The 23,871-nt window shown below is 41.5% G+C and overlaps 1 protein-coding gene across 1 annotated transcript in view; it reads right to left on the minus strand.

Annotated features, from left to right (window-relative positions):
• Window positions 1-2,185: 2,185 nt before the first annotated feature.
• Hecw1 (HECT, C2 and WW domain containing E3 ubiquitin protein ligase 1) overlaps window positions 2,186-23,871 on the minus strand; it is a 173,418-nt gene continuing 151,732 nt past the window's right edge. Inside the window, exons 22-27 of the mRNA XM_042694973.1 lie at window positions 16,679-16,777; window positions 15,630-15,759; window positions 12,755-12,901; window positions 9,050-9,164; window positions 6,365-6,563; window positions 2,186-2,297 (exon numbers count right to left, since the gene is read on the minus strand). Of these exons, the coding sequence (XP_042550907.1) occupies window positions 2,186-2,297; window positions 6,365-6,563; window positions 9,050-9,164; window positions 12,755-12,901; window positions 15,630-15,759; window positions 16,679-16,777 (802 nt within the window). The remainder of the gene's footprint in view (window positions 2,298-6,364; window positions 6,564-9,049; window positions 9,165-12,754; window positions 12,902-15,629; window positions 15,760-16,678; window positions 16,778-23,871) is intronic.

Genomic DNA, 23,871 nt, shown 5'->3' on the forward strand with positions numbered 1-23,871 from the left:
TATAATTCCTAAAATAATTTGTTCCTTCTGTGTATGGGTAGAATACAAATTAATTAATTTAATTAATGCATTAATATTTATAAGTTCTCCAGTATAGATGCCTACGTCTCTTGTGACTGTCTTCCTTTGCAATACCTAGCATATACATACAACAGAAGGGGCTGACTGCTTGAATTAGTGAATATTTGCCTTGTATTAGACAAATTGTACAAAAGTTAGAGTAAGGATATGGTAAAATACCAATTTCACAAATAAATAACTGCTTCCCTGGAATCCATTACTTTTCTGAGTGAGATGTGTACTGAATTTTACCTGCCCTTCAAGTACTGTATCCTGGCACTTACATATTCTACCCCATCTTGTAAATCTTTTTAGACAACAACAGATGAATAAGTCGCTCTAATATATCCTCTGCTTGACATCAGATATTTCATGCCACAAGAATTGCTGGTATTATAAATAATTCTTCCATGAAAATATTTTATTCACGAGTGCCAGCAGACTAAAAAATGCACTGTACAGACACAAACTGGTATACTGAGCCAGAAGGCATAACATCATCTAAAATTAACTTTGTCTTACCTTTCTTCCTTGTTCTAATATCCTGGAAACACAAGATAATATTTAAATAATTGAGTATCTAGCTCTTCTTTTCCCAGTGAAGATAAAACACTTTCATTTAAGACACACTTCTGACAACATGGATACAAGATTACAAAAATAGCCAATGACCATTATGGTTAGGTTTATCTCAAATGTAATCAAGATTTCAGGCTGTTATGGAAGCTTACAACTGTTTTTCTAAAAGAAAAAAACATCGTTTTCTGAGATATCACTTTAGTGAATGCTAAAAGAACTTGGATATTTGTTTGGACACACATGAACGTGCCTTTGAGGATGCTGTGGATGAAGGAGAAGTACATATTGCCCTTGATCCCTAACAAGCACCATCGCTCTCTGCAGCTTCTTAGTTAGTGTGGTCCCTGGGGACAGTCAGATGTGAAGGAACTTGAGCATCATGATTAAAAAATAAATAAATAAAGAGAAAAATGTACAAGGAAAAAAAATCAATATCAAAGATAACAAGAAAGTTTGTCTGCCAAGTAAATAAATTTGGCTTTAATACAAATCATGAGATTATCTGTACATTTTTGTGTATGTGTATGTGTGTGTGTGTGTGTGTGAGTGTGTACGTGTGAAAAGCCATAGCTGGACTGAACAAAAACAATACATAATTTGAATATTCAAATGAATGCAATATGTCCTTTTCTTTCTTCTGTCACCCACATTCAACACAATGGGGGCTGAAGTCTCATCCTTTGGTTACATCAATCAAGGAAGGTTTCCTTCTTGGACATGTGCACAAGTTTGTGCTTCTGATGTGGTGAGTGCTCCCTATGGGTGCTCCTCCTCCTAGACTTCTCTGAACTCCAGTCGAGCCCCAGGTCCCCACAACCTTTGGGATGCACTGCCTTATATCAGCAGGACGTGCTTTGCTTGCTGCTGTTAATAGTTGAAAGTGTCATATTTGCACCATATGTCTAGGCTGGTCCAAGCTGATAGGACTGATGCCACCTAGGAATCACGAGTCAAGTGTAGAAAAATTTCAGTCTTGCCACTGCTGTCCTTTGGATGGATAGAATGCTCGGGTGTGGGAGGGGGGGAAGTAGAGCAAGAAGAAAACAAAAAGTTGATCAGCTCCTAGGTCTGGAGTTGGTTGATAGAAACTGTTAAAATAAAATGGTGGTTCTGCTCAGAAGACGTGTGCATATAAAAGCTTGGAATGCTTACGGCTCAAAATTTCCCCTACATGATAGAAATGGACGTAAACATCGCTTGTCATTTGCTCAGGTGCAGCGTAACTTGCATTCATATTTCATTGTTAGTAATGGAGGTATGTGGAGATATGAACAGACCTTGAGACAGCTCTTAGTTTTTGTTGTTGTTGTTTAAATATTGCATACAGGCTAGCAGTTCATTGGAAACAGAGGAGATAAGCCTGACAGTTAGATCTTAGAAGAAGGCAGTTCTTCATGCACAGCTTTTGTCAATCCTGATTTGGTTTGAAAATTAGAAAACAAACAAAAATCATGGAATACCAAAATTAAAGGAAAGTTGATTAAGGGAGAGAGAGGAAAAGGGTGATGTCACTGGCCGGGACAATGTTGGCTGAGGCTCCCTTTCCTTATTCAAGTCCAAATGTGCTGGTTTCTTCTACAGCTGTTAATAGCTTCTCATACAACATGGAGTATGAGGGATATGGTGGAAGGTCCAATCGGTTGAAGCATGTGTGGGCCCTGATGGGGGAGAGAAGATCGGTGAGAGTCTTTCATGAATATTGATGGTTATGGATATATCTATGACTTCAAGTGAGCAGAATCATGATTTAGGACAAGGATGATACACTGCCAATCATAATATCTGTCTAGATGTTCATGGATCGGTTGAGGGAATAGAATGAAAAGACGTAGAGAGCTGGCATTTGTAAATTAACTACAATACAAATAGCAAATAGCAATCAACTTTATGCTATCAGCCAGTTTTTGCAATTCAAATATGAACTTAGACCCAGCCAGTGGAGGATGTAGAAATATCACTATTAAAGGAATATGAATTCCTATGTCTCCTTGTCTAGGTCTGAATTCTGGACCTCTGGAAACTACATGTATCAACAGTGTCCTGGAATTCTTTTTTTTTCAATTTTTAAAAAATTATTAGAAAGGTGATATACAGAGTGGATTACAGTTATATAATTAAGGTAATGAGTATATTTCCTTTTGGATAATGTCACACCTTGCCTTGCTCTCTCTGTTCTGGATTTCTGAGTTCCACTTCTCCATCCATCTCGGGTGTACCCGGGAAACAAACATGAATCCTTTGCCACAACTGAACATGTTCCACCTGTACCCAAGTACTGCCTTTCAAGCATACCTGAGATTTTCAAGACAGCCCATCCTCATGCCTTGGGCATTACCACACCACCTCCCTAGGTCTGTCTTACTTGGTGTGTGTTGCATCCTGTAAGCCCATACTTGCCAGGGTCTGCCCTTGACCAAGAATGTTTTCCCTGACGGGCTGCTAACACCTGTGGCTGGAAAGCTCCCCTGTGGGTCTCCAGCAGTGAATGACAGACTCATCACCCACAGATTACCCTAGAGCCTTATATCCCTGGCTGATGGCTTCCTTTGTTATTGTAGGTATGTATACCAAACGGACGGAGAAAGGCAGATGGGTGCAAATAGAAGCTCATTATATACCTTTTCCTGTGTAAGAGGAGTGGCTTGCTGAAATTGTGTTACAACATTCTAAGATACATATAAAAGGACTTTACAAAGTCACAAAACCAACCCATACACAAACAAAATGAAACTCTTTTCCTTGGAACATCATTGGGTAAAATTCTTCTTCTGATTACAAGATCCTTCAGGAAATTGTATCTTGTTTGTACTTTAAATAAAAATTATATAAATGAAGTGACCAGGTATGTGTTGGATAAGGAAGGTGGGAAGAGGCAGAGGAGAAATGGAATTTCCTGCACTGGGAGAATCTGGGAGGATGTGGGTGGTTTGCCTTCCCACCATCCATCCATTCAGTCTCCTCATTGTTCTTGTGGGACAAACACCAGCCCATTCTCCCAGCCCCCTATCCTTTTCAGTTTGTAGGACAGGCACAGGACAATAGAGTCTTAGGTCTTAAGGACTTAGGTCTTAAGAGCCTTAGATCTTAAGGACTTGACTGGGAGGAAATACAAAAATTGACAGATTATCTGAGTTATCTGCAATCATTATCTAAGATTCAAGTTCATGTCCAAAGAAGAAAATAATTGAAATATTTTGCATACCACTAGAGTGTTTGAAGGACAGGGAAAGCAAAGTCAGTACGTGAAATCAGACCATGATCACAATTTTATTCTCAGTGTTCCAAATTTCTGAAACTAGACCATACACAGGGCCATGGCTAATCAAGTTAAGTGGGGCAGGAAAATCCCAGTTGTGCCCTTGGAAATAGGTGAAATAGGAGTGAGAGGTGAGCAGATATCTTCGTTTCCTTCAACTGATCATTTAACAACCCTTGTGTGTAGAAAGAAAAATCTCACGTTCACAAGTTAGAAAGAACCAAATTAACTTCATAAGAGATAATCTGGAGGAACAAACTGAAGGCATTAGCAGACAACACTTGCTCTTGATGGCCAGTGCCACTTTAATAGTTCCTTCTTGTTGTATTTACCAATAGCTTTGGTTAACTCCCCTAGATAAATTCTACTTTGGCTCATCGAGAATGAATGAATATAACCAAGTCACAATGGCTCCCGCATTCCTTCATGCTTATCATCACCACCCTCCAGGTGTGGCTTGGACAGCACAGAACACTGGCTGACCTCATTGTCTGTACACTGGACCAAGAGTGGCCAGTTCAGTGTGGAGCAGTGAGTGAGCAATGGAATCAGATGTGGAAGACCATCTTCAGATCCCTGAGTAGCTTTATTACCTTGGGAAAGTCAGCTAGTCCTTCAGTGCCCCAGTTTTCTCACTTGTAAAATTGAGATAATAATATGTGTTGTGTGCACCACAGAGGGTTACTGGGAGGATGGATCACAGAATACACATGAATGCCTTTCATAACCCTCTGAATCATCCTAAGAGTCTCTTATTAATGCAGCCATCATTGTGATAATGATTTTAGGAACTGGGTCATATTTATGGTGACTTAAGGCCCTGGCCTTTTTTCACATGGCTTACCAGCCAAGTGAATCACCTTCATCTCCTAATTGATGTTTTGAAACTCCTCATGGATCTTTCCAATGCCACCATGTCAAATTCCACTCTGCTGATGTCAACATTCTCAAAATCTATCATGACTGGAAATTCTGCCTTTTTATTCTCTTGGTAGACCTAGTTCAGTAAACTCAGCTCTTGATGGGACTAGGCAGATGAGCTGAGGTTCTGCTGCTGACCCAAGTGAAGGCTGACTCTGAGAATTGGATACCCCCAATATCCGTCAGTACTTACCAACATCAGATAACCTCAGAACACCAGAAAGTTTCATGAGAACTATAGACCAGTACAGCTTTGCATGTTAGGGATTTAGCAAAAGTTATTGTGGTTGGGGTCTAGAACAATACCTCAAAAGCCTATGTGTTGAAGGCATGGTCTCCACAAGGTAACTAGGGACCAGGAAGCCCATCACTATTGGGAAGTGGTGGAATCTTTAAGCTGGGGAGCCACCTGGGAGGAAGTTAGGCCATTGGGAGCCTGCTGTTAAAGAAGATACGGAAAGGGGCTGAGAAGGTGGCTCAGTGGAAGAGCGCTTGCCTTGCATGCATGAGGCCCTGGGTTCGATTCCTCAGCACCACATAAGCTGGAAGTGGCGCTGTAGCTCAAGTGGTAGCGTGCTAGCCTTGAGCTGAAGAGCTGAGGGACAGCGCCCAGGCCCAGAGTTCAAGCCCCATGACCGGATCCAAAAAATAAAAAATAAAAAAAAGAAGATACGGAGATTCTACTCTATTATTTCTCCACTTTTTTCCCCATCTGGCTGTGAGTTGAATGAACCTCCTTCTGCCAGGTGAGTGTTGTCCCACTCAGGCCCAAAGCAAATGGGACCAACTAGTAACAGACTGAAACTTTCAAAATTGTGAATCCAAATACACTTTTCCTCTTTTCAAATACACCTTTCCTCTTTCAATCAGAAAGAAAATGATGCACATACCAATATGGAATTTATAGTGATATGATGTAGGTATACATTATTATGCTGGAGGGGTTATTTTGAACTTCCAGTGTGTGTGTGTGTGTGTGTGTGTGTGTGTGTGTTTGCCAGTCTTGGGGATTGAATTCAGGGCCTAGGCACTGTCCCTGAGCCCTTTTGCTCAAGGCTAGTGCACTATCACTTGAGCCATAGCTCCACTTCTAGCTTTTGGTAGTTTATTGGAGATAACAGTCTCACAGACTATCCTGCCCAGGCTGGCTTTGAACCATGATCCTCAGACTTCAGCCTCCAGAGTAGCTAGGATTAACAGCATAGCCACTGGTGCTTGGCACTTCCATGATTTTTGACTAACGCCCTTGCTGTCCTCCTCCCCGTATTGGGACATTCCACTTGAAATTAAGTTAGACTATATATGGATAAGAAAGTGTTCTGTGGTTAGCACATGCACCAAGCCATTGCAGTCCAGTGGCCACCAATCATCAAAAAGTCACTACGGATATAAGGTTAACCCAAATCTCAGGTACACCTCACTTGTAACTCAAATAACAAAGACACTTGGAATGACAAGCAAGGATTCCATCACAAAGGATGATCACCTAAATTAAAATGCTTTGCACTCTTCTGTGAGCTTTCCTGAAGGTTGGTGGGAGCTCTGTACCTGGGGAGAGATGTGATTTTCCCCCATTTCTCGATGCAGAAACGCCGAAGCCCATTGCTTCCTCTCAGGGCTGCAAAGCCTTCATAGGGTACACTGGAGGTTCCTGTTACGAACTGAAGCAACCTTAGTCTCTGCTCATTATTGAAGTGTTCCACTGCAGCCCAGAACCAGCGGATCACAAGATGTGCATCGTGATAACCTGATGGGAACAAGGACACAGAAGAAGAAAGGCTTTGGGAAAAGGACAAAGCAGTCAGAGAGAGAGAATGGAGCACAATAGGTATGTTAACCAAACGGTAGCTTTGGTCTGCTGACTTCACTAATTGTGGCCTTTATGTAAGTCTAAAAGCATTTGTGCAACTAAACTAGGTCATTTTAAACAAAACACAGCTTTAGAAAATAGCTATTTTATAAAAGGAGTTTATATTCTGAGACATGTCCTAGGAGACATTTGCTTTCTATTTAAACAATTGGGACACTTCCCTGGAATATTCTTGCCTTATATAAATGTAGCCAAAGACTGAAAAGGCTTGGTTTGGCTAAGATAGACCCTCCGTGAATATAGCATCTTATCATGCGTTAGTTGTTCTGGTATCTCACTTGTCATGGCAGAGTCTAGAACGTGAAAGAGGATGAAGATGAACAGCAAGCCTGTTGAAGGCTCAGGATTCCCCCAGCCATTTTCTCCTCAGAAGGAAATTCTGTCCCATTACACAATTGTTTTCCAAGTCAAGCCTAGGCTCAGACATGCTGGGCCCATGGGAGACATACTGACCCTCTCAAAGCATGGATGGGGAGACCAGCCTCAGATGGATCAGTTAAGATAAGTGATTCACTACAAATGAAGAAACATTCAAAGGTGAAAGATAGTTATGTGGGCTGGGGTAGAAATGGAGCAAACATCATAAAGGAAGTTTGGTGGGAGGGAGCTCAGCACTTGTAGGTAGAAGGGATGTGGAGGGCATGTTTGCAGGGGAAATAAAGAATACAGAGACGGAGGAAAGCACACAGGAACCAGGAACCCAGATAGTCCAGAGGAGAATGTGTGGATGGGGAAGAGAGTTGGCAGCAGTAGAGGCCTTAGGTGAGCAGAGATGTTCTGACTCAACACCTTAGGCTAGCCCAGAGGCTCGAGGCTTCTTGTGGCTGAGTGTATTTGGGGAATGAGGGATGCTAAGCCGGTACCCCTAACTCTCTGTCTCTCTCTTTCTCTGTCTCTCTTTCTCTACAATATATTCTATGAACAACGAGTTTTGATGCTTTAAAAAAGTGTTTAAAAACCACCAAACTCCTGTAAGTAATAAGGAACTCATCTGTGGATAGGGAAGTGGCCTGTTTTGGCAAGGCTAGTTTAGCAAGAATGAATAGTAAGGAGGGACTAGAAATTGGACTCAAACAGACCATACTTAGGACCCTGTGGCAGAAAATCAGGACTGAGGCAAAGAGAGCTCCATGTTTATAGGAGAGAGACAACATTCCTCATGACATGCAGGCTCCTGGGAGCTGCTTTATACATGGAGCATTCTCTGTGAGTTGTCACGGACTTAGGCCAGGGATTATGAAAGAAAGTTCAGGTGGAAGCAGAATAAGCATTAGCATTGCATTGAAATAAGGCCAAGGTTTATTTTTAGTTTTGGTGCTGACCTGGAGCTTGAACTCAGGGGCCTGGGCACTCTCTCTGAGATTTTTTGCTCAAGGCTAGCATTCTACCACTTAAGCCACACCTCCACTCCCAGTTTCTGTTGGTCGTTAATTGGAGATAAGAGTCTCAGGGACTTTCCTGCCTAGGCTGGCTTTGAACTAGGATATTAAGATCTCAACCTCCTGAGTAGCTAGGATTACAGGTGTGACCCACCAATACCCAGCAGACCATTTTTTTGGTGTGTGTGTGTGTGTGTGTGTGTGTGTGTGTGTGTGTGTGTGTGTGTGATATGAATTGGGCTGGGAATGTATGTGGCTTAGTGGTAAAGTACTTGTCTAGCAAGCACAGGATCCTAGTATCAATCTCTCACACTGCACTGCAAATCACAACAAAATGATGAATCATATACGCAGATGACAGATTATTATTTGGACTAAGAAAAGAATAAAATAGTAACACATGTTACCATGTGGCTGAATCTCCCAACAGTATGCTAAGTCAAAGAAGCTAGACCTGTTGGAAGCTGGTGGCTCAGGCCTGTAATCCTAGCTGAAACCTGTAGGGTTATGGTCCATGAGACTCTCTCTCCAATTAACCAGCAAAAAGCAGGGCTAGAATCATGGCTTAAGTGGTAAAGCACTAGCCATGAGCTAGCAAGCCAAGTAAGGTAAGAGTGTGAGGTCCTTGAGTTCGAGCCACAGTACCAGCAACAGACCCAAAAGATAGCATTTTGTGTGATTCTATCTATACAACATATGTAGAACATGTAAGCCACAGAAACCTAATGCAGACTGAGTTTCTGTGAGTTGGTTAGAGGAAAGAGAGGCGAGTGGAGAACAATTGCTTAATGCGTACATAATTTCCTTCTGGAGTGATAATTATGTTTTGAAACTAGCTAAAGGGTAGGGCTGAAGAACATTCTCAATGTCCTAAACTCTACTGAATTGTCGACCTTAAAATGGTTGATTTCATGTTAGTCGACTTCACTCCAACAACAACAACAACAACAATAACAATTTGTTAAGATCTCACTGTCAGCTCACCTCCCCGGTACTCCGTGTTGTTCCGCCAGTCATTCAGGTCAATCTCGGCAGTCCCAGCTATCACCAGCTCCAGCTCCCTGGCATCGAACACTGAGACAAGTCTGGAATCTACTACCTGAAATACAGATGAATTCAGCGCACAGCTCAGGCATGCAGGAAGGGTACATTTACTACTTTCCTTTTAGATTGGGAAACTGAGCGCTGTTTATAATTTCCTGTAGGTTTATTTCCCCAATGCAATCACTTTTGAGTTCAAATCCAACCAATAGCAGTTTGAGATCTAAATGTTTATGTTTCTGATCCCATTTCTGCATGACAATCTTCACTTTCAAAGTGGTGATCTTAGAAGGCGGAATATTTGGGAGGTGACTGGGTTATGGGGTGGACTCATGAATGAGGTTGGTGCCCTTATCAAAGAGGCCTGAGGGAAAGCCCTAGGAAAAACCTTCCACGGTGTGAGCACATGGCCAGAAGCTGCCATGTGTGACCAGAAAGTGCACCACCATCACACACAGAATCTGTTAGTGGACTGAGCTAGGATTTTCCAGCCTCTAAAACTGTGAGGAAGAGATTTCTTTGCTTATGTGCTACCCAGTCTATGGTTATCTTATTATAGCAGACTGGATGAAGACAGCCACAGAGTTAAACATTTTAGAATGCAGCCTTTCCCAGGTGGAAAAGAAAATAAAGAAAATAAAGATCATGTTATTTTTTCTCCATTTCAGACATATCTTGATGGTGATGTTCCAAACAAATGTGGCTTCACTCAGTAGTCACACTTAAGTTTGCACAAAACATGGAATTTTAAAGGCAAAATGTCCAACAAGTCAGCTTGCAGTGACTACATACCTTTTGCTCTACTTAACATGTACTTACTCTTCCAATTATGACTCATTCCTAACATGGGACATGGAATACTAAAATCACTGGGTTTTCCTTCCTTTCTCTCCTCCCTTCATTTCTCCCCTTGCCCCTCACTTTTTGTCCATTGTGGGGCTTGAACTCAGGGCCTGGGTGCTGTCCCTGAGCCTCTTTGTGCTCAAGGATAGCGCTCTACCACTTGAGCCACAGCACCATGTCTGGTTTTTGAGTGGTTAGTTGGAAATAAAGGGCTCACAGGGACTTTTTTGCCCAGGCTGGCTTCAAACCAATTCTCAGATCTCAGCCTCCTGAGTATCCAGGATTGCAGGTGTGAGCCACTGGTGCCTGGCATTCCTCCCTCTTTTAAATATCGGTAAGAAAGTGTTCATTCAAGCTCTGTGCTTTGCATCTCCTGGCAGACTGCCAGGTGCAAGCTGCATCTGCCACGATGCCTTCTTTAATCAAGCTAATGGTGGATGTACACTGACCCATGTTCCTGCCCATCCTGACAAGGCAAGAGAACTTTCCAAGCTGTAAGAAAACATTTTATAGTCTCTCTCTCTCTCTCTCTCTCTCTCTCTTTCTTCCTTCCTTGCTTCCTCCCTCCTTCCTTCCTTCTTCCTTTTTTTGGGCACTGTCCCTAAGCTTCTTTGCTCAAAGCTAATGCTCTACCACTTGAGCCACAACTCCACTACTGTGTTTTTTGTTTTTTGGGTTTTTTTTTGGTGGCTAATGGGAGATAAGAGTCTCTCACAGGCTTTCATTCCTAGGTTGTCTCAGAACTACAATCCTTAGATCTTAGCCTCCTGAGTGGTTTAGATTACATGCATGAGATACCAGCTGAAGGCCATCCTCATATCCAAACTGCTGAGGTGTAAGGATGTTTTTTCTTTTTTTGTTGGTCTGTGGCTTGGACTCAGGGCCTGGGCACTGACCCTGGTCACTGTGGCTCAAGTAGTAGAGTGCTAGCCTTGAGCAAAAAGAAGCCCATTCATCAAGGCATCTGGTTGGTTGCATATCTTAGCTATGGTAAATAATGCTGCAATAAACACAGTTGTGCTGGTAGCTTTAGTATGGCCTTGTTTGTAATAATTTGAGTAAATGCCCAGAAGTGGGATTGCTGGGTCATAGGGGAGCTCTATGTGGAGTCTTTTGAGGAACCTCCATACTGCTTTCCAAAATGGTTGAACAAGTTTACACTCCCACCAACAATGCAGTATGGTTCCCTTTTGGACACATCCCCTCCAGCAGCTGTTGTTATTAAATTTCTTGATTATAGCCATTCTGACTGGGGTGAGGTGGAATCTCAATGTTGTTTTGATTTGCATTTCTTTTATGACTAGAGAAGTTGAACATTTTTTAATGTGTCTGTTGGCAATTCTAATTTCTCTTCAGGGAAGTCTCTCTTTAAGTCTTTAGCCCACTTATTCATCGGGCAGTTGTTTCTTTGAGGATTTGTTGTTGGGGGACTTAATTTTTTGAGTTATTTTAAATATGAGTGTATTTTAGATATAAGACCCTTGTCTGTTGTATGGCTAGTGAAGATCTTCTTGCAGTCCATGGGCTTTCTATTGATCTTGCTAGCTATGTCCTTCGTCATGCAGAAGCTTTACAGTTTCACGCAATCCCATTTGTTCAGTGATAGCACCCAAATGGACTTGGAAAAAATTATATTAAGTGAAGTAAGCCAAGCCTAAAGAAACATAGGGCCCATGGTTTCCCTTATCTGCAATAACTAATATATATCTAGGACAAGCAGAAAAGGTCAAAAGCTTTGCATATATGACCATATAAGATGGTGCTAAGCGAAATGAACCCCAAGATAGGGACACAAGAGGTTTTGTCTTTCTTGCTGTTGTTTTTACTTATAATATACTATGGGATTTTTTGTTTCTTTTGCATGTTCTTTCCCGATAGTATAACCCCTGTTTTCACTGTATTTGATTTGGTGCCCTGCATCTTGTATATACATTTTTCTAATTTGGGGAGGGAAAGGGAAGTAACAAAATGCTGAAATAAGGATCCAGGTTGACCCATTGTAACAATGAGATGTACAAGACACTGTTGAAAATGAACTTTACAACTTTGTGGTGGTGGGGAGTGAGGAGTTGGGGAGGTGAGGAGGGAAGAGGTGATAGGGGAAAAACAAAGGAGGAAGTAACAATGCTCGATAGGAAATGTACTCATTACCTTACTCATGTAACTGTAACCCCTCTGTACAGTATCTTTACAATGAAAATATATATTTTAAAAGTTTCATGGAATTTCCTGCCCTAGTTAGCTTTGAATCCTGATCCTCAGATCTTAACTTCCTGAGTACTTAAGATTATAGGTGTGAGTAACCAGTGCTTGGGTAAGGGTGTCATTTTTATGCACAGGAAGCCTAGCAATTCCTTGTCTCCTCGATTTATGGTTCAGCAAGGATTATCTGCCAGTAAGTTCTGCTCTCACAAAATTAAACTGTGCTGAGAGTGGAAATCATCTCCCGATGTCTTGCTTTCATGTTTGTTTGTTTGTTTGTTTCAGTTAGCCAAAGGAAACCCCAGTTCTATATGCCTTGATAAGAGAAGCTGGGTGTTTCTGTGTCTGGCATAGCAGGGCCACACCAATGCTAGGTTTTTGAGAGTAATTTCTACTTCTGGTAAGAGGTAGTTTCCTACCCCAGCGAGGTCTTCCTGGCATTCTGGAAAGGAGAGCTGAGCTGTTGGCATGCTTTGCTTCTTTCTAATCTCACAGACTGATTTGCTAGTCTTCAAGGAGCCTTGAGGAGCAGAGACCCTAGGACAAAGCTCTGGGGAGGCAGTGGGAGGAGGATTGTCTTCCTCAGGCCGGCTGAGGTCTCACCTCGTAGAAGCCTCGCACCAGGGCCTCTGCCTGCTGTACCACACCTCTCTCCACACGCCACTTCACCATCCTCTCGATGTACTCCTTCTTGTTCTTCTCTGTAACCTGGGTGTTGGCACCTCCAGACTTCAACTCCCTCTCTGTTACCTTGAGGGGGAAGAGGAAGATCACGATGCCTGTCAATTTCAGCTTGTCTCCCAAGGAGTCCTTGTGATTTTAAAGAGGATGACTACATGAGAATTCCTCTTTATGTAGTTTGACACGGTCACCTGTTGTCTCCTTAGTTCTTTGTCCTTTTCTGAAATTAACTCAGAAAGCTTTGGTTATTTGGTTCTCAAGCACCTCAGAAGAGCTACAGTGTTTGTTCTAGAAGAAGGAAACACATTTCTTTAATTCAAAGGTGTAATGGGGATAGAAGACAAATGAAGAGAGGAAGAGTAAGGGAGAAGGCAAACTTCCTATTCAATGAATAGTCTAGGCAACTAGAAAAATTGAGGGGATGGATAGGGCTTGGAGGAATGAGGGAGAATGATAAAATAGGTGACATCGATCAAGATGCATGGTACTCATAGGCCACTGACCTGTTGGATGGTTACTCCTTTGTGCAACTACTTAAAGACAAGAAAAATACATTTTTTTTTTATTTTAAAAAAGGAAATGTCCCAGATTGTCCCTTACCTGAGCAGAATGTTGCAATGGGTACATGTTACTGTGGGCACACCTACTGAAATAGAAGTATGTACACATAATCTAGACATACCTTCACTCCCTTAGGTGGCCAGTACGAATTATAAAATATTGGCCAGTTGTTCTTAGAAAATTCTTAGACATGGATGCTGAGCCAAAGGCATGTAATTTAAAATGGACAAATATCACCAAGGAGCCAGTCACAGAGCAAACCACTGCCACCTACTGTGTTCAAGAGTTACTGTTCCTCTACCCCAGCAACTAAATCAATAAACTCACTGAGTCCTGACAGTATAATAAAGGAACCTGGCAAATCACTGTAGCTTTAATATATTGTTTAAAGTCAAGAATGAATGAGATTGGGTGTTTCCTCCTATTTTTTTCTGGAGGCTATTTATACAACTTTGCTAATTTTTCACTGGGCTATTGATTCACCATTTCTAATTAACTCATGGGATCTCTTCCAATATTGAAGGGACTAGCCTTTGTCTGTGTTACGTCTTCTGCTGTACTGACTATTATAACATGATAGTCTTGTGTATGAGGCATTTTGCCATGCAGAATTTAAAATACTTTTATTGAACTATGCCAATCTTTTTTTACTTTGAGAGTTTGTGAAATATTTATGGTAGCATTCCTTGTTTCAATATTAAAATTAAATATCTACTTTGTTTTATGTTTTCCCATTTGTTCAGGTTTCTGATTTAGTTGGAATGTACATCAGTGTGGCAAGATATATTAAGGATCTAACTTATCCATTTTAGGATGACTATCCAGGCATCTTAATATAATCTGCAAATAACTGTGTATATTTTACCCATTTACCTTGTCCGGTGGGGATTATATGAAGGATGTAATAAAAGTGCCCATTTCCAGAGGCATAGTATACTTTAACTATTCATTGAGCACATATACATAGGTAGGACAGGTCAATGAGTAACATATTCTTAAACATATTCTTTCTCAGTTATGCATGAGGATATTCTTCAGAGGTGTGCTCCTACAAAAGGAAATACAACAGAATTCTGACTGTTTTACTATCCATTCGCAGTTCATGACTGAGATGGGGTGTTAGAGTGGGGTCTAGTGATGGGGTGGTAGCGAGGAGGCCACACCCACAGACCCAGCCTGCCCAGGTACTTATTGAATCTTCTGACTTAAGTCTCATCACAACCTACTACCAATGATCATACATTCTGGGTTTGAGTGTCATGTAAATGATGTTCTCTGCACCTCGGTTATTAAACCTGCTCAGGCTAGAGATATTTCTGATAAATATGGATCTATTGGAGCAGAAGATTTAATTTCATATAAATAAATGCCAGCAGAAATCAGGGGATGCTGTATCTTTTGCCAAAGTATTGAGACCTGTGCATTGTGGTGGGCAAGGTATCTGGATGTGATGAAAAGAATTATTTTAATAGATGTGCAAATCTAAGAAACACCTTACACATTATGTTTTGTTAAAATTTTTCTGCTCCATTTCTGTTGTTGATTTTTCAAAAGAGTGTACAAAGTAAGACAACATCATACTAAGAAAAAAAAGAAGGAAGAGGACATGGGGAAATTTATTAAAGCAAGTATCTCCAAAAATCATAGTTTGAATGAATGAGATTCCTTGTTCCCTAGTTAAAAAACAAAATCCTCTTAGTGTATTATCCAGCAATTCAATTTCTGGAATTATACATTCATGTAATTCAAAAGAATTATTTATCCCCATAACTCAAAAGAATTGAAAGAAGGGACTCAAACAGACAGGTCCCAATTCACATTTGCAACAGCATTAATCACAGTAGCCCAAAAGTCTCCATCAATGAATGAACAGATAAGCAAAATCAGCATGTGCAGGTAAAATGGAAAAGAATGCTACCATGTGGATAGACCTTGAGAATATTATGTGAAGTGTAATAAAGAGACCAATGGTTTATGATCTCACATATATTAAATATCTACAGTATTCAAGTTCCTAGAGGTTGACAGGAAGCAGGGAGTAAGAGAAGTGAATGGCTTTTTAATGGATAGAGTTTCAGTGTAGTAAGAGGAAACATTCTAGAGGCAGGATGTGCAGCAATGTGAATACACTTAATAACATTGAAGCAGCCACTTTCATGGTTAACATGTGTTAATGTTCTATGTGTTTTTCACAATAAAGGACATAATCTGTTTGCCAGTCTCACATCACACAAACCTGTCCAAACACCTCTTCGTTAACAGTGAATGTGAGGTCCAGGATGTCTGTGATATTGTTGTCCTTCATCCACTGCAAGCTCTGGTGAAACTCTTCATCCAGATATTCCAGGTCACTCAAATCACAGGGCCTGGGAGAATTCAGGGCAAGGCAGACACAGAGCTGAAAAAATGGCTGCCACACTTCATTCCAAAGTGCAGTGATGCCATTGCTGGCTAAACCGGTAATTTCCATACTTTTAAATTCAAATTCCATACTTTTAAATTCACTGATGAGTCAGTACAGTCAATATATTTGGTTCCTTCAGTAATTTTCCTTTGCAAAGGAACTGTTGACTCATAGCTTTCCATTATAAAACAACTAAGTTATAAACAAGTCAGTTTGACTTTAATAAAATGCTTATAATATTATAATCATCAGTAACATATTTACTTATTATAATTTTATATGAGCAGATTTATATATGCTGTATGGTATTTGCCAGCAGTCTTCTCTTATCCTGATAAGAATCTCCAAATGCTTTGTGTGTTGTGTGTGTGTGTGTGTGCTGGTCCTGGGGCTTGAACTCAGGGCCTGGGTGCTATCCCTGAGCTTTTTTTGCATACTACCACTTGAGCCACATTTCTAATGCTCTCTTTTTGGTGGTTAGTTGCTCATGGACTTCTTTACCCTGGCTAGCTTTGAACTGCAATCCTGAGATCTCAGTTTCCCAAGTAGACAGAATTACAGGTGTGAGCTACTGGCACCTGTTCAAATGCCCTTTTTTTTTTTTTTGGTCGGTCCTGGGGCTTGAACTCTGGGCCTGGGCACTGTCCCTCAGCTCTTCAGCTCAAGGCGAGCGCTCTACCACTTGAGCTACAGCGCCACTTCCTCAAATGCCTTTTTATGACACTTAAAGAGACCTGTACTATGTAAGCACTTAGAACAGGAAACTGCCAGAAACCACAAAAGAATGGTTGCTGCAAAACAGGGACAAAAGGTGCCAGAAAGGATAGTGGTGCCATACTGCAGGCAGAGCTGGGGAAATCCATGCTTTATGGAGCACTTACAGCCTCAGGAGTGCCTTATAGAAGGGCCTCGTGAAGAAAGCATCCAGAAGGTACTGATGAATCAAAGCCAGGCCAAGGATACGACCACTAAACCGGAACCTGGAACACAGACAAGGCAGAGAAGTTTTGCTGTCAGTGAAAGTGAGTGTGGTCAAATCTTTTAACTTGATGTGTATCTCAGTTTTATTTTTGTCATGCTGGAGACCAAACTCAGGGTCTCCTATACTATTAAGTACATGTTCTACCAATGGGCTATTTCCCTCGGTCCAATCTAATGTGTTTCTGTGTAGTCATCATCTTTTAATTTTGTTTATTTTTATTTATTTATTTTTTAATATCTTTAAGTAGTTGTACAAAGGAATTACCATTAAACAATGCAGTTTATGAAAAAAGGCGTCTTGATCAATGTCATCCCTTTTTATATTCTCACTCATCTCTCCCCAACCTAACCCTTCCCTCAATCTTCTTAGATTTATAGGACATATATTGAATTCTTTTTTTGGGGAGGGGGGGTTCTGGTCGTGGGGCCTGAACTCTGGGCCTGGGCGCTGTCCCTCAGCTCTTCAGCTCAAGGCTAGCGCTCTACCACTTGAGCCACAGCACCACTTCTGGCTTTTTTTTTCCTGCTTATGTGGTGCTGAGGAATCAAACCCAGGGCCTCATGCATGCAAGGCAAGCGCTCTACCACTGAGCCACCTTCCCAGCCCCACATTCTCCCTTTCTCCTTTCTCCTTGACCCCAGTTTACCCCTTTTAGACTTGGCACTTCTAAGGCATTTACACTATTTCGATTCTCCCTTCAATCTACCATATGTCAGTTAATACATTTGTCATACTACCTAATGTCATCTTAAATGCTTTAATTTACTCATTTTTAATTTACTGATTAATGTTGTGAGGGAGGCATGCATCCCTGTCTCCCTCTTGTTCTTTACTATAAACAATGCTTGTGTGCTTGATATGTACTTTACTTCATGAACCAGGCTACAGTCATTTTATTTCCAGACTCTTCTCAGACACGATGATAAGAAGATTTAAGCAGAACAAAGTTCTAGGGAAGGAAGAGGAATGGAGGAACTGGAGATAAACACCAAACCTAAAGGAGACCCAAAGGACACAGAAGGCTTTCTGGAAAGTGATTCCTTCACTATTCAGACACTCTTTAACACCTGAAAGTCTGTGCTGAGAGGCAGAGGGCTTGAGAATGAGTCCCATGTGCCGTTGGAGCTCACAGACAGGAAGTATTACATGTAATCATCATGTGATGAGAGAGAAGCTGAGTGAGTTTCACACCCAGTGAACAAACTCCTTGTTGGGAAGAGCTGGTTGTATAGCCTTGCCCACCTCCAGATGTCATACTATTCCTGGAGCAATTGGCTGCCTGAAATTTTTGCTGGTGGACCGAAGCTACCTGAAGCCTGATCATTGCCTTGCTCTTAAGCCAGCTTCCATCTGCTAGGCCTGCCTAGCACCCTGTGGCCATTCACCATATGGATCTTAGCCATTATACCTACCCCAGAAATTGCTGGGGAGGGGGGTCTCTCTGCTCCCTATCTCATTTGATTTTCATCTACTCATGGACTTATTTGCAACTTTTCTCAGTTCTATTTTCACTCATTTCCAAAGAACTCAATTCCACTGCCTTTGATGAGGCTCTTTTTAGACTCAAAGATTTTCTGCTCTGAGGGCTTTAGGGACACGACTCACATATAGTACAGTGCTTGTATAGCATGGGCCAAGCTCTGGGTTCTATCTCTAGTCCACTCCCCCAATTGTTTAAAAATTATCTGAATGTAAAAGGAGGGTTGTTTTTGGTGGGACAACTAGCCAGAGGGTAATGGAGAGGGTGGATAAGATTGGAGTATTTTACATATGCACCTATGAAGACAGAATAAAAAACCCATTAACATTATTTTCTTTTTGGGTCCGGTCATGGGGCCTGAACTCTGGGTCTGGGCGCTGTCCCTCAGCTCTTCAGCTCAAGGCTAGCACTCTACCACTTGAGCCACAGCGCCACTTCTGGCTTTTTTCTTTTTGCTTATGTGGTGCTGAGGAATTGAACCCAGGGCCTCGAGCATGCAAGGCAAGCGCTCTACCACTGAGCCACCTTCCCAGCCCCCCACTACATTTTTTTTGTCTGTTGTGAGGCTTGAACTCAGGGCCTGGGTATTGTCCCTGAGCTTTTTCACTCAAGGCTAGAGCTCTACTACTTCGAGGCACACCACCACTTCTGGTTTTCTGGTGATTAATTGGAGATAAGAGTCTTACAGGCGTCCTTACCCAGACTGGCTGCAAACTGTGATCCTCAGATCTCGGCTTCCTGAGTAGCTAGGATTACAGGTGTGAGCCACTAGTTCCCTCTTTTCTCTCCCTTTTTTTCTGCCATTCCTCTTTTCTTTTTGAGATAAGATCTTGTCCTATTGCCCAGGTTTTCCTTGAATTCATTATGTTCCTTCCTCAGTCTTACAAAGCTGGGATTAGAGGCATACAACACCACAACTGGCTTTTGAGCTGCTACTCTGTATGTGTGTGTGCACACGCGCGCACACACACACACACACACTTACCTTGAACTTAGGTATGCCGCCTTGAACTTAGGATCTTATATTTACGCTCAGTTTGTTTGCTCATGGCTGGCACTCTACCACTTGATCTGTTTCTTCAGTCTGACATCTTGCTAGTAAATAGAGATGGAGTCTTGCAGACTTTTCTGCCAGAGATGGCTTCAAATCATGATTGTTTAGGTCTCTGCCTCCACAATAGCTAGGATTACAGGAGTGATCCACCAATAACTGGCTTGAGCAGCCATTCTAGAAGCCTTGTTAGAGTATGGCTCCTATTCTCTCAGCCTTTGTGTCTCAGAACTCCTTGGCTAATGCCAGGGTTGTCTTGAATCTTTTTTTCTGGGGGTCTGTGTTCATCTTAATTTTAACAAATTCCAGACAATGACTCCTCTGTCTTACCTTGCCCTTCTCTATTAGAGAGGATTGATGATGGAGTTGCCTGGGTGCTGAGAATTTATTTATTTTTGTGCCAGTCCTGGGGCTTAAACTCAGGACCTGGGCACTGTCCCTGAGCTTTTATGCTCAGAGCTGGTTCTCCATATTCAACTTTTGGTGGTTAATTGGAGATAAGAGTCTCATGGACTTTCTTGTCTTGGTTGGCTTTTTTTTTCTGTCAGTCCTGGGGCTTGAACTCAGGGCCTAGCCAGTGTCCCTGAACTTCTTTTGCTCAAGGCTAGCACTCTACCACTTGAACCACAGTGCCACTTCTGGTTTTTCTGTTTATGTGGTACTGAGGAGTCAAACCCAGGGTTTCATGCATGCTAGACAAGCACTCTACCACTAACCCACATTCCCAGCCCCCTGAATGGCTTTGAGTCATGATCCCCAGATCTCAGCCTCTTGAGTAGCTAGAATTACAGGCATAAATCACCAGCACCTGGAGGTGTATTGAATTTTTTATAATGAATGTGCATTACTATTGAATGGTTATTTACATCTAATCAAAGAGGGATAAGGAAAACCAGGGATGGTAGCTTCTCAGAATTAAAGTGGGTAGTGTTGCAGTAGGATTTTCATAGCAAATCACTCAGATTTTTGTTAGGTGAAGAAGTAAATAAGGAACAGGGGCCAGAAGTGAAGGGAGAGTGTAACACATGAAGATGGGAGAGAAAAATGAATGGAATGCAATGGGTGGGTCCAGAGCCTGAGTAGGAGGGTGTGTCTAGAATTGTGGAGGAACCTCTAGCACATCACGGTTGGGGACACTTGTACTGGGTATGGAAAATGGATGTGACCATCTCAGGATTGCTATTCCAGCAAGGTGTGAAGCTCTCTCCCGAAAGTGGGGGTGGCAGTGGCTGGTAGCGGTTTCCCTACTTGTGAAGTGGAAGAAGTACCAGTAAAAAGGACCTGAGAGATGGCTGGATAATCTGCTGAGGTCAGACAGCAATGTACATCTCAGGATTATCTTCATCTCTTGTGCTGGAGGTGCAGGACAGAGCTCTGGCATTGCACCCAGGAGAGCCAGTGCCCGTATTGATCCACAATGGAGCCTTTTGTGTATCATCAGGACTGCAAAGGTGATGGGGACAGAACTGCACAGATGGGGAAGAGTTTGAGAGGCATCTGGAAGCGTGCAAGAACTGGGGGAGCAGCTGCAGTGGGGGAGGAGGTGAGAACACTGGCTACAGAATGATGGCTGGCGGGATTTTAGAGACTTCCGTTTCTGCTATGGCACAGTTTTGGGTGATAATAAGGTCAGAAGGGGCACTGATGAAGCAGATGGCAAGAAAGAATGTGGACCAAGGCTATCGGGGGTATTAGTCTCTGCCTATTTTCTGTACCTACTGCTATTCAGATAATGTTTTCCAAGGGTTTTTTAAGAATCCTCTCTTCTGGGCACTGCAAAAAAAATTGTTTAAATACTGCAGAGGTAAGGCATAACTTAGTCCTGAATTTCATCACTTCTCTGTGTGGATGCCATCTTACAAACTAGCTGAGAGAACTTGAAGTTGCCTTCATCTGCCATGAAAGACTCAGCCAACTGACAGGATATTATCTTCTGAATGCTAATTAGCAACTGAAATTAATTGCCCACCCTGATGTTGCCAATTCTGCCCCTCTTCATTAAAATATCTGCCCTACAGGGTCCGTGAGAGCAGGAAGGCTTTCCTCAACACCATAAGCCAAGCGGACAACTCTTTTTTTTTTTTTTTCTTTAAGAGAAAGTTCTTCTGAAAGAGTTATACATATAGTCTGCAAACAACTTACTATCGATTTGATTCTAAAATTTTAAGTAGAAATTGAGTCACAGCAAACTTGAAAAATTGATTTTTTTTTTTAAGATGTGAGACTGGAACTTGAACTTGGTACCTGACGCTTTTGCTCATTGGCTAGTGATCTATCAACTAAGACATTGAGACAAACCTGCAACCCCAGCAAAAATTCTCTTTTAAAAATTGTGAATAGTACCTCCCCTTTCTTTTGCCACTCCTGAGTTTGAACTCAGGGCCTGAACTTATTTTACTCAAGGCTAGCACTCTACCACTTGAGCCATAGTACCACTTCTGGCTTTTTTTGTCTATGTGGTACTGAGGAATTGAACCCAGGGCTTCATGCATGCTAAGCAAGCACTCTACCACTAAGCCACATTGGGCATGGGGGCACCTATCTGTCACCCTGCATTCAGCAGTGGGAGGATTCTGAATTTGAAGCCAGGATGGGTTATGTTGTGAGACTCTATCTCAAAACCTAACAAAGGTACTGTCTTAGGTGCTAGGATAATTAGAGAAAACAGACAAGGCCCCCAAGTTCCCATGGAACATATAATCTAATAATATGACATGTCAGGAAAATATTAGAATTATTTAAATACTACCTATGTGTAAGCAGGAATTACATTCTGTAATTCTCACATGACTGGCATAATAATAAGGGTTCTGACAACATCTAGTTCCCATACTATCAAAACTCTATGTACTGATATAATCAGGACCAAGATGGATTGAAGCTATTTAAGTAATTGGTTCTAGCAGGAAATACACACACATAAGTGAAACAAAGCAATGAAAGGAAATATTGAATGATTATGAGCTATGCAGCTCTATTGTTTTGAAGATTGATCTACTGGTTGGAGTTTCCTTTAGATAACAGAATTAACTCATACACTTTGAGATAAGAATATAAAGAAATTGTCTCTAGGGCTGGAGATGTGGCTCAAGCAGTCAAGAGCTTGCCTAACAAATATGAAGCACTGAGTTCAAACGCTAGTACTATGAGAAAAAAAATGGTCAGATGACAGTCCTGCTACTCCAGAGGACTGTGGTTCAAAAAGGCAGGAGAAAAAAGTGAGACTCTATCTAAAAAATAACTAGAATAAAAAGGGCTGACGGTAGGGCTCAAGAGTTTTAAGCTGGTGTGGGTGGCTCACACCTGTAATCCTATTTACTTAAGAAGTTGAGATCTGAGGATCATGCTTCAAAGCCGATTGAGCAGGAAAGTCTGTGAGACTCTGATTTCCAATTAACTACCAAAAAACCAGAAATGGTACAGTGTAATGCCAAGTAGTAAAGTGCTAGCTTTGAGAAGAGCTTCGGGACAAAGCCAAGGCCTGAGTTCAAGCCCCATGACTGACAAAAAAAAATAGAGTTCTTTCCTAGGAAGACTGAAGCCTTGTGTTCAAATCTGAGAGAGCAGGCAGGTAGGAAGAAATTTGATCATGTGGAAAGTCAATCTTGGAGTCTCTATTTGCTATTCACTATATGAAAGTGGGAAGTTCTTCTCTATCTTGTCCCTAATGAGCCTAAGACATATGTCTGACTTGTTCTCAGCATAGATACAGAGTCTGTCACTTAGATTATATCACATATCTAGAGCATTCCTATTTATTTTTGAATGATTTTCCTGATATTATTCCACCAGTTTATATGTCTCCACTAGTCTCTCCTTTTCCACATGTCCTGAGGTTATTTGGATACTTTGCCTCTGTTCTCAGCTTTATTAGGATTAAATGTCTGTTCTGGGTTCTCCTCTATCAATACCAAATTCAATTCACTCTTTTTTTAAGCTCAGCCAATTATTTTCAAAACTGAGGCTCAACAGAAGTTAAACCTTTGTGTTTTCACCTCATTCACATTTTTTTTTGGTGTGTGCCTATATTAGGGTTTGAACTCAGGGTCTCATATTCTCACTCAGCTTTCTTTGTTCATGCTTGGTGGTCTACCATCGAGCCATGCCTCTAGTCTTGTGTTTTGCTACTTATTTTGGAGATTGAGTCTCAAAGATTTTTCGGCCCCAGCTGGCCTAGAGCCTCGAACCTCTACATCTCAGTCTCTAAGTAACTGGAATGCAGGTATGAACCACAAGTGTCTGGCTTTCACACTTTACTTTTAAAACTTCTCTCAATAGACTAAAAAGTCTCTTGAAGGAAAGATTTTTGACTCTGTTAATCTGATTTGACATTTAAGCAATCAAAATGAAAAGAATTCATGGAAAGTACATTATCATGACTTAACAGTATTTGGAATTCTGTCAAGACAAAGGATTTCATAGCCACCCTACTGACCATATATAATCCATTCTCAGATCTGATGTTGTTTGTATAGAACTTTCATTTCCTTTGTCCTCAAAGAAAAACTTTTAAGATTGGCAGCATTAACATCAATAATGTGACACTAAAAAAAACAAAAAC

The sequence above is a fragment of the Dipodomys spectabilis genome, unplaced genomic scaffold (assembly GCF_019054845.1).
Source record: "Dipodomys spectabilis isolate Male_0828 unplaced genomic scaffold, ASM1905484v1 ptg000178l, whole genome shotgun sequence".
In the NCBI taxonomy this organism is placed as follows: Eukaryota; Metazoa; Chordata; class Mammalia; order Rodentia; family Heteromyidae; genus Dipodomys; species Dipodomys spectabilis.